Source organism: Sparus aurata, chromosome 18 (assembly GCF_900880675.1).
Source record: "Sparus aurata chromosome 18, fSpaAur1.1, whole genome shotgun sequence".
In the NCBI taxonomy this organism is placed as follows: domain Eukaryota; kingdom Metazoa; phylum Chordata; class Actinopteri; order Spariformes; family Sparidae; genus Sparus; species Sparus aurata.
Window position 1 is genome coordinate 22,808,824 of NC_044204.1, and position 11,966 is coordinate 22,820,789.

Consider the following 11,966-nt stretch of genomic DNA (forward strand, 5'->3'; position numbering starts at 1 on the left):
CTTGTTTTGTTGTATTACAATGCTTTTATTGTTGCAAATTGGTTTGTGTCTGCACTTCCTGTCACTGCCTGATGTCTGCAATCAGCTTGACTCACTTGATTGCCTGATAACCTGCACCTGGGGAATCTCTTGATTTTATAACAGGCACCGGTGACCACCAATCGGCTTTCTGAGAATGGTGTAAGAGACCAATGTCGTGGTTCAACAGGTGGTACCAACCACCTGTGTCATTTGTTAAGTATGAGGAGACTGGCACAGAAGAAAAAAAAAAGAAGGAAAGAAGGCAGAGGTGTGGAGAGACACAGGGAGACATGTGGTGGTACACCAGGTGGTGGACAGAAAGAAAGAGACTGACAAGCCAGTGGATAAAAAGTGCACGTGTCAACGCCTGTATATATAAAGGATTTGTAATTATCTTATCACAATATGCTACAGAGACCGATTTATTTATAGAGATTATAAAGATCAAATCAGAAATGGCCAACATCACACAAGGATTATTCTAGCAACAGAAACATACATGAAACAAAAAAACAACCAAAGAAATGAAAACTGTGTCATAAAACAGCCAAAGATCAAAGAAAAGCAAAACATTTGCCTCCAGTTAGAAAAATCTGGTTATTTAAAAAACAAAAAACTATGAAGGAACTAGAAGACACAGCTACAAGATGAAAAGAAGAAAATGAACAAATGCTGCACACGTTTTCTACGTGAACGCACAGAGTTGTTGATAAAGGGCAGGATGCTGCTTAAACAGGCTCAGCTGTTGGAGGAAATGATCAGGACAAAGTTCCACTTCAGGATCTTTTTATAAGCATGATACAAACAGGATTGTACTACAAGATGATAGTTGTAGTTCCTGCTACTTGCTGTATAAAAACAACATGAATTAAACAATAAATTGTGAAAATAAAACCAGATTATTACAGGTTGGGAGAGGAGAAGCTGCTCTCTGGTCTGGTGGTACAGCAGCAGATACTCCTGTGTGGACAGACTGTGTGTGGGGAGGTTGGGTGTTGTCTTCTTGCATCCTTTGGGATCTGCCTTGGCACCTCACCCACTGTATAACATGAGTCAGCTTTATTATGCCACTTCCCGTCTGACCACACCCACAGCTGCATGTAGAGAACAAGAGAGAAAGATTTATGGAGAAACAGAAGTGAAAGCTTTTTAATAGGGGTGGGCGATACTGCAAATTGTGGTATCGATCTGATACCAAGTAATTACAGGGCCAGTATTGCCGATACCAATACCGATACCGATACTGATACTTTTTACTTGAAAATTCCTGAACATTGAGTGATTTAGTACTTTTGCCTTTAATTAATTGACCATGATTATGATAACGATAAAACACAAGACAAAGATTTTAGCCAAATAAGAATATTATATTTAACTTAATTAAATCTATAACCTATCTGCATGTAGCCTAAATAGAAATACTGATGTTCCTTCAACAGATACACAAAAGTGTTATTATATTCTGCCATATTCAAACTTCAGGTTTGAGGTAGGCTCTATATCAATATAAGTATATATTTTTGAGTTACAGTTACAGTGAACCTGAGTGAGAGAAGTGAAGAGGGGTGTTGTGCTCACACAAACTCAAAAGAAATACGAATGCTTTGCTGAATTTATAGAAGAGAAAGTACAAGAAAAATATCGATCTCATCACGCTAGTATCGATCCGATACCAATACTCACCTTGGTATCGAGACTATCGATATTTGGATTGATCCGCCCACCCCTACTTTTTAATAAATCGTGAACGGGAATACTGTAAAGATGGATCGATGGGGATAAGGAAATAGCCACATTTCAACTCTTTCGCAGCTTGTTTTGTTCTTTTGACAGACGAGCTGAGAGCTGGCTGGTTGGTGAGGTTAGCCAGTCTTAGACAGGTTGTTCCTTCACTGCCTGGTTCAGTTGGAGGAGCTGAGTGTTTCACCGTTAGGTGTGAATAAGTCTCATCAAATCAAATCTTGTCTGATGCACCCACAGTTGCACCACACCATAAAACAATTTATTGAACAACAGCAGTGAAAGCATTTTTTTCAAATTGTAACGAGGAAAGGTTTAAAGATGGAAACTGAAACTTAACATGACAACACCGATTGTGCAAGATGATTGGCTAAGAGGAGGGTTTATAAACACACCTGCACACTTTGATCAAACAATTCCAGTGTTCACTTTCAGACCTACGACTACAACTCCAGACAAACGTCAGAGGCAGGAGATGTCATCGACCAGTTCCACCGCGCAGCAGCCCTTCATAACCCAAAGGTACTCTAAGAAATAAAATGCTGTATTTAGTCAGTCGAGTTATGACAACTGGTTCCATGAAACTGAGTTAAGTAAATGTGAATACACAGTCTCAGTTTTACTTTCTGCTGCTGAATTATCTTTTTTTCAGTCTACCAAAGTCAGTCAAATATATCCAGTTTCACTATTAGTCTTTATTCAAGTTATTACAAATTAGCAACTGTAAGATATGACAGCTTGTACAACTTTGTCAAATCCTTCTGAAGATTTCGATTCAAAATCTCTCAAGAACCCAAGACGAGCAAAATGTTGTTATCTTCAGAGAACAGTTTCCCTCGACTTTGTACTGAACTCCATCATATTGAGCAGTATTACCGTGTTTTGTCACTTCCCATTTCAAAAGGGAGAGAGAATAAAATAAAAAAATGTCAGCTGTACTTGGACAGTACATGGGGTATCGTGCAAGTGAATAGTTTAACAACATCATTTTTTATGATATATTTAGTCAGTCGAGCAAGCCTAAGAGGGGAAGACAACAAGTTCCAGATAATGCTGAGCGAGACGAGCACAGCATTTGACCAGTAAAAAAAAAAAAGAAAACTTTCTGGAGGTTATGGAGCTTAATCATTTTTGAAAAAAACAAACTATTAACTGTCAGTTTGACACAGGTAAAAAACAGCGTTCATCATATTTAGCACATGATTTCGTCCTGTGAGTTAATTGAAATTCAGCCTTGTTCATTACCCAGGGAAGAAGACCAGCAGCAGGAGGACCACCCCTTAAACCCTGAGAAGAATAACAATAACATATCCAATCATCCAATAGAGAACGTGTTTGTTAAATATTCTGATGATATGGATATGAATCATCTAACAAAAACAGTCCCACTGGATTCACCACATTTTATAAATCTGGCAAACTTTTATAATAAAAGTACCTCCTTGGATGACAATACTGATAATACTCCCCATCCAAGAAAATGGTGGTTTAAAATTAGGATAAAAGAAAGAAGCAAAAATCATTGCAAAAGAAAAACTAAACTCCTTATTGACATAATGAAATGGTATTTGAAAAAAAAAAAAGAAGTAAATAATGTTGAAGTTGGTGCAGGTTGGCCCTCGCAGTCTTTCATAGACAAATGTGACCGTATGATTCAAACAGGAAACAAAAAACAATACGCATTTGCAATTGTGTCTTACAAAAAAACTGTCCCTCAGATTTCTCCTTTGACTGAGCCAGACACTTTAGCAGTGAATAATTCCAATCCTCCCATAAAATATCTATTACATAGTGAAGAAATCTTAATCACAGTTCTTGATCATCATTTTAAGAACAATGAAAACAATGTTAAACATGTTTTCATCTACACGCATTACAGCCCGTGTAAGGAGAGAGAAGAAGAATGCAGAGAATCGTGTATGTCTCTACTGCAAAGAACAGCAGATCAGTGGAAAAATGATTATGGATTTAGTACTGAGGTGGTTTACAAAGAGTCTTGGGGAGTTGGTCCAGACTATTTTAATTATCTCAAGTATTCTGACATCTATCCCAAGGGTAAAGTAAATAAATTTTTTGAACAATTTATTGATAGATGTGACACTATCAACTTTAAATTAGGCAGTAAATATTTTGTTGAACTGGATCCTGAGAAGTTCGAGAACAAAGAAATCAAAAATATTCTTAAACAGCTGAAGGAACTAGCAAACTCAGTTGGGCTGAGAAAAGATCATTTGGAGAGGGGAGAGGAAATTATTGTTCGTCTTGAAAACATCCAAGATCAGGGGGAGAACATCGTGAGAAAATTGAAAACTTGGAGAACGAAATTGTATGAAATGATTAACAACTGTTTCATGATACCGATTAGAGAAACAATATACAAAGATTGCAACGCTGCAGTGGATTATATTATTGCAAAAGACCTTCAACTAGATGACAAAATCCCTTTCAAGCTTTATCACATTCTAGATAGAAATAAGAATATGTTGAAATAATAAAATTAATCCTTCTTTTTGATCACAATATCATGTAATACCAATTATTTTCATGTATTTTTTAAAATATCTTCTAAAGTTGGACCTTCGCTTTTTGCAGTGACACCAAACTTTAGGGTTCTTTTAGAATACATAAAAAAAAAACTTTTTTGAATTGGTAGTTAAACTCTTGGTACCAGTTGCAATTACTGTACTGGTTACAATTATAACCAGTACAATAATTGTATCAGACATTCTGTCAATATAACTTGTAAACTGTGATTTGTTGCTCTTTTCTGTACACGCGACATCTATTGCACGTCTGTCCGTCCTGGAAGAGGGATCCCTCCTCTGTGGCTCTTCCTGAGGTTTCCTCCATCATTTTTTTTACCCTGTTAAAAGGGTCTTTTTTTTCAATCAATATGGCAAGTTTTTCCTCACTCGAGTCGAGGGTCTAAGGACAGTGGATGTTGTTCACTGTACAGATTGTAAAGCCCATTGAGGCAATGTGATTGGCTATATGAATAAAATTGATTTGATTTACAATTGAAACTGGAGTTTTTACTGGAGCTTTGTTGTCTGCTCTGTCCTCTGTCCTCTGTCATCATCATCATCATCATCATCATCATCAGTCTGCCTGTAGTTGAACCATCACAGCTCTCTGGTGTTCCCTTGGCATGTCCGGACATACACAGGGCAATAAATTAGACTGAGGAGTGAAGCTTTGTCTCATGGAAAGACACACATGATGAACTCTCTGCTGCACCTCCAACCGGTCAGTGGATTCATCATGTGGGACGCTTTCAGCTCCATCCAGTCCTGTGATTGGTCGGTTTGTTCAGGTCCTGATGTTCAGCTGTCTGCAGATAGTCTCACTCATTTCTTTAATGAGTTTGTTTATATGGTTATTTCATCATTTTACTGCAAAATAAAAGTGTATTTGTCTCAATTAATAGTTACTATACACACCTCAGGTTGTTGTGTACCCAGGCAACAAATTAAAACAAGTTATCTAACTATGATGCTTTCAGAACAAAGACCGATCAAAGAAAAGTAGTCCTATGGCACAACTTGCCTCAACCTGCCCTGGAGGTAAAATGAGCCCTCTAGTGGTAAACAGCCAGCAGTAAATACTGACATCTCTCTATAAAAGCAAGAAATCTCTGTCTGTGTGTGTGTGTGTGTGTGTGTGTGTGTGTGTTCCTCAAATATCTCTGCAGATCAGGATCAGACTGACCTGAGATTTTCAACATGGCTGCTGCGTGGTTTAAGGGTGTGCAACGTCGGATTTGTTTGGACTACAATGATACCGTTAATAAATTGTTTCATAAATTATTTACGAATTCTGCTACCATTGTCAACTGTAGCCACCACAGCCACGTGCACAACAGAGCCAATCACTGCAGAGCTCACTCCCACGACACACTTTAAGAAACAAGCAGATTTATACCTGCAGCGGCGCGAGCTGGACCTGGATTTTGCTGGCGGTTCCAAGAGTTCGGTCCCATTCTGTTCTGTGAATCTGAATCTGACTAAACGAGTCTGGACCAAATCTGTTCGGGTCTGAGGAGATCCGGATACACGAGGACAACAAACTAGAATAGGAATCTGTGGATGTTCATGTGTGGCTAGCTGCTAGCCCACCCCCACAGCCCACCTCCTGAGTCGACGGACGCGCCGGCACGTCCAAAACTGGATTTACGAAAAATAATGTCCGCAATGCTTTTTCGAGAAAAATGCCATCACGTTTTCTTTGTGTCTGGTGCAGGAAGAATTGGTAAAGACGGGCTTTTGTCACGAAAGTGTCTACAAGCAGCAAGTGTTTGCAAGCAAGAAAACTCGTTTCTATTGGTGGAAAAAGGCACCACACCAACCAATCACAAAGTAATATGGCAAACCACGTGATTTGGTTGCTGAGGAACGGGGGAAGTTGTGGAAGGGACTTTGGCGATAGACTTACAGCAGCAGTGACGGTGATAGGGACAGCGATAGAGATAGCGAGTTTGAGAGTTGGGAGATTTGTGACATATAGCATGCTTGGAGTGTATAGTAGTGTGTTATGCAGTGTTTGGTGCAGTGTGTTTTAATGTGTAGTGGAGTTGGTTTTTTTGTGTTGTTAGTCAAAACAACAAGGAGACGGCTGAATGTGAAGAGGATGAGCTGAGAGAGACCTGAGTCTGACGCATTGCCTGCATTTAAATGTAAATAGTTACATACAAGTTTGCAAATTTCATAAACTCTTGCACAAATTTCACAAACAACAATTTATATTTGCATGATAAGTAATAAAAATGGTTTGTTAAACATATTTGTGCTTTTCACAGTAAAAAAAACTTTTTCCTACTCGGATTTGATGTTTTTTTGTGATTTTAGGTCCATCGTGTTAGTACATCATGTCAAAATGAAAAAATAACTATTCAGTCACACATGTGAGGTTGTGCTGAAAATAATGACACCAAACAAGGCAAGGTAAATAGTTTTTAAGGTGAAATAATATAATGGTATAATCAAAAGTAGTCAAAAACGGCCATTTATATCCCTGACGTCCCACCTTCAAACACAACCTCATTTGGCCATCCATGAAAAAGCTACTTAATCTCCCACTTTTCTATAGGAATACATACTTCCTACGGGCAATGCACTAGTATAAATGACACAGAATAAACTTTATTAATGCCATGAATTTAACAATGGCCCTTTTTACCCTCTTATTACCCTTACCCTTTACCCATTTACCTTTTGTCCTCTCGGGTCAAATTGACCCGGTCTCTTTTGACTGCTAATAATGCATCAGGTATAAAATGATCACCAATTTTTTCTGTTTCACCTTTTTGGTGAACATATTTCTTACATATCTAACATATATTTTACACTTATTTTTGTCATTTATGGTATGATATACCTCATTTACATAAAGTATACCTCATTTTAAATAACCAAATAAAATGAAATCATCAATTAGAATTAATTTGTAAAAGTGCGTGCGTGCGTGCGTGCGTGCGTGCGTGCGTGCGTGCGTGTGTGTGTGTGAAGTGGCTCAACTAGCTGCATGTGGTGGCGAAGGATGATGATTATAGTGAAACTTGAGTGAAAGATGTTTCTGATAAAGAAATCAATTGAATAAATCTATTTTAAGTAAATACTCTCCTTAGTTTTTTGTGTCTTATTCTATAATTCATGTTGATTTACAGAAGAATGCAGCAGAACAGTCCAGTCTTAAAAGACTGATAAACATTAGGAACCATTCTTCTGATGGTGGCACTAAAGCAGCTGTTCTCTCTCAGTTGATTTGATTTACATTTGATATTGTTTGCATTCTGGACTGACGTGCCTGTGTGATGCCTGATGTGACACTGAAGCTCATCGAGGACACATACAGGAAGAGTTCATGTGAATACTGTGAGCCTCTGAGCAGTACATGATTTCTCAGCAGGCACACATCATTACTTAGTAATCCCATTTTATACTAAATGATATAATTCCACCTTTCAGGAAATCTAGGCTTGGGGAGTGACAGAATACATGTAAAAGAATAATGTTATTAGGATACAAACGAAAAAAGTAACTGTATTCAGCTAAAGCTAGATGACAAAACATATATATAGTTACATTACAGATATGGGCCAAAGTGACTGTTTTTAAGTATTCTATATTGATGTTTGCTGTGTTTTTATTTGCATGACTGATTGTATTGTTGTATTGCATGCTTCTAGCAACAGAAACATACATGAAACAATAAACAACCAAAGAAATCAAGAAGATCAAAGAAAAGCAAAAATCTGCTTCCAATTAGCAAAATCTGTTTTTTTAAAAAACCATCAAACTTTGAAGGAACTAGAAGACACAGCTACAAGATGAAAAGAAGAAAATGAACGTACACTGCACACGTTTTCTACATAAAAGCACAGAGTGGTTGATAAAGGGCAGAATGCTTGAACAGGCTCACCTGTTGGAGGAAATGAGCATCAGGACAAATTTCCACTTCAGGATCATTTTATAAGCATGATACAAACAGGATTGTACAACAAGATGATAGTCGTAGTTCCTGCTACTTGCTGTATAAAAACAACATGAATTGAACAACAAATCATGAAAATAAATCCAGATTATTACAGGTTGGGTGAGGAGAAGCTGCTCTGTGGTCTGGTGGTACAGACTGTGTTGGGAGGATGGGTGTTGTCTTCCGAGCATCAGATATCACTGATGCTTGGAAGATGTGTTTTAATCACCCGCTGTATAACATGAGTCCGCTTTATTATGCCACTTCCTGTCTGACCACATCCACAGCTGCATGTAGAGAACAAGAAAGAAAGATTTATCTGAAACAGAAGTGAAAGCATTTTACTAAATTGTGAGGAGGAATACTGTAAAGATGGATCGATGGAGAGAATAAAAGAGCCATGACATGACAACAACCGATTGTGAAAAATGATTGGCTAAGGGGAGGGTTTATAAGCCAACACACTTTCACACTTTGATCAGACCTACGACTAAAGCTCCTTGAATGAATATTGGATATCATTCAAAACAAACAGAGCAAGAGCTACAGGATCAACTTATTGTACCCAGCAGGGACTGACATTCCTATTTTTCTGTAGAATCAAGGACTTAGACTCATAGATCTTATCAAACAGTAAGACTCTGTTGGTTTTTGAACTCAGAACCGTAGAAAACAAGGTTTGTCAGTCCCTGCTGGGATGGCCCACCGGGCCGGACCCAATCTGGTAAGTCACAACAACTTTAAACAAGCTCTGTTTTTTTTCTATATGTATGGTGTTTGTTAGTCCTGGCATTAATGTGTAAAACTGGCTGATAAAATCCTGACATGATAAACACCACATTTAAAGAAATACAAACCTTTCCTTTTAAATATGTATTATTAATTTAATCTCACTTGTCTTTGTAGGGTCCAAAGTGTCGCGCCATAGAGGTAAGTGGTTATTTTACCCTATAAATTCATATATATATATATAGATAGATAGATAGATAGATAGATTGATAGATTGATAGATTGATTTATATGAGAGACTTATTTAGATATATTCATATTCATATATATATAAATTTTTGCATTTCCAACCAAAGTGAAAAACAATTATAAAAACTGTGGAAAGTAATATCAAAATAACATACTGTTTGTAAACCAACATCAAGAGATCTTCAGTTCATTACTTTAATATTGTGATGCTAGGATTAGGTTACTTTCGAGATTTTTTTATGAGGTAATTAAGGTCAAAGTAAACTTTATTATCCCTGGGGGGAATTTACACATAAACAGGACAGAGAATGACACAGTGCTGTTTATCAGGCTGATGGTAGCAGGAACAAATCATTTTTTGAATTAGTAACTGTATCGGATTAAACCAACATCAATAAATCTTCAGTTCAGATCACTTTAACCTACTTCTGAGAACATGAAGACCCACTTTTATATGTGCACTTTGTGACTGATGGTAATGATTGTATTTTTCCTCCCTAAGCCGGACAGCAGCAGACAACAAATTCCAGAAAAACGTCAGAGACAGGAGACACCATCGACCAGTTCCACCGTGCTGCCGTTCTTCATACACGAAAGGTACTCTAAGAAATAAAATGCTGTATTTAGTCAGTCAAAATATGATGACCCATGAAAATGAGACCCCAAATCTCTCAAGAACCCAAGACGAGCCTCCCTCTCTGCTCCTTATTCCTGACAAAGATTCTCGTGTCCTCCATTTGCACCAATGTTATCAACCTTAACAGTGGAGGGACAAAAGGTTTTCTGATGTGATGTGTAGGACGACATCATTTGTTTATGACTTTTGAGGATACAAAAAGCCATTTGTGGTTCAGTGTTCAACAACCAACCTAACTTTCCCCAAGCAAATTAACAAATTTCTTGCTCACATGACTTCCTCATTTGTCATCAAAGTGTTGTTTTTCTTTAGTTTTCTTTACAGTTTCCCTCGACTTTGCACTGAACTCCATCGTATTCAACAGTATAACCTTGTTCTGTCAATTCCCATTTCAAAAGGGAGAGAGAATCAAAGAAAACAGTTTTCAGCTCTATTTATAACATAATTTTTTATGATGTTAAATTTATATGATTTTGTCCTGTGAGTTAATTAATGTTAAACTTTTCATTACCCAGGGAAGAGGACCAGCAGCAGGAGGATCATCACTCAAACCTGGAGAATTATCTTTTCAAAGAAATATCATATGAATATGATTCTTTTAATAAGTTATTTAAAGTCCAGTATATAGATTCAAGGCAGCAATTTATTTTAGAACTTATTGCTCATCATGAAAGCTTGTGTTTGCCCTCAATTGAAAATACCAGTAATTTACAACCAGTGACATCAACAACAGCCAGTGCTCAAGATTCACCGGCTGCGAATGTTTCACCAAATAACAACTCCTCGGTTGGTATTACTTACAATACAGGAGCATTTATAATGTGGTTCCAGGATAAGTTAAAAGAAAGCAAAGATGATGAAAAAAAAACAGATCTTTTTATTGACATAATGAAATTATATTTGAAATTAGAAAAATTAATTATCCCTTTAGTTGAAGCAGATGAGCCTATGCAGTCTCTCTTTGACAAACACCAAAAGAAACACAGCCGAAAGGAAAAGCAGTACGCGTTTGCTATTGTGTTTTTTAAAGATGGTAAAACTGAGATTTCTTCTCTATTTTATCCACGTCATTCAACAAAGAGAAGTCATTCTGATTCCATCATTAGAGATACATTACACAGTGAGGAAATCTTAATCAAAAACATTGATAATCTCTTTCAGAACAATGTAGACGATGTGCAACATGTTTTCATCTATACGCACAACAGCCCATGTATGAAGAGAGAAAAAACACATATAGACCCGTGTATGTTTCTACTACGAAAGAAAGCAGATCAGTGGCTCAATAAATATGGAATTTCTACAACCGTTGCTTTCAAAAGGTTTTGGGGACAAAGTCATCCAAACTATTTCAATTATGTCACAGACATCTCTTCTCCCAGCAGTGTTTTTTATCCATATACTGAACAATGTGACAGTATGTCCTTCAAATTAGACTTCAAGAAATTAACACCTGGGGAGATCCTGAACCTCACAGATGTTGAAGTCAAAAAGAGGCCGAAACTATGTAAAGACATTGAATCTGTTCTTACCAGTCTTAAGGAATTGACAGAAACAACATTTGGTTTGAAAACAGATCATGTTGAGAGGGGAGAGAGAATGATTGTCCAAAGTCTTGAAAACTTCCAGGATCTGGACATTGGGATAAAAATCTCCAAAACTCTGAGAGAGAAGTGGGTTGAAATGGTGAACAACAGTTTTTTGTCACTGATAAGAGAAACAATAACCGCTGATTTCAAGACTGCACAGGTTCATCTTGCTGTAGAAGATCTTCAGCTGGGGGACAACAGCCCCTTACAGCTCTATCACATCCTGGATAGAAATCAGAATATGTTGAATTGATAAAAAATACATTTTTTGAATTGATATATAAACTCTGGGTATCAATTGTAATTATTGTACTGGTTACAGTTGTAACTCACGTTTGTTCTGGATCTTTGTTGTCTGCTCTGTCCTGAGCTCCTTACAATAAAATTTTAATAATCTAGAATGTGTGTGTGCTTTGTTTCCTCGTCATCGCGTGTGTGTGCACTGTTTCCTCGTCATCGTGTGTGTGTGCATGTGTGTCAGCTCACCCCATCATCAAGCTCTGGTTTGTTCACCACCCTCTGCATGTGTT

At 37.4% G+C, this 11,966-nt stretch overlaps 1 protein-coding gene across 1 annotated transcript; it reads left to right on the forward strand.

Moving 5' to 3' along the window:
- Positions 1-8,874: 8,874 nt before the first annotated feature.
- Positions 8,875-11,722, forward strand: LOC115569180 (uncharacterized). Its single transcript, XM_030397126.1, has 4 exons — positions 8,875-8,956; positions 9,139-9,162; positions 9,713-9,807; positions 10,363-11,722. The coding sequence occupies exons 1-4, from the start codon at positions 8,930-8,932 to the stop codon at positions 11,687-11,689; spliced, it is 1,473 nt and encodes a 490-aa protein (XP_030252986.1). The 5' UTR covers positions 8,875-8,929; the 3' UTR covers positions 11,690-11,722.
- Positions 11,723-11,966: the final 244 nt, after the last annotated feature.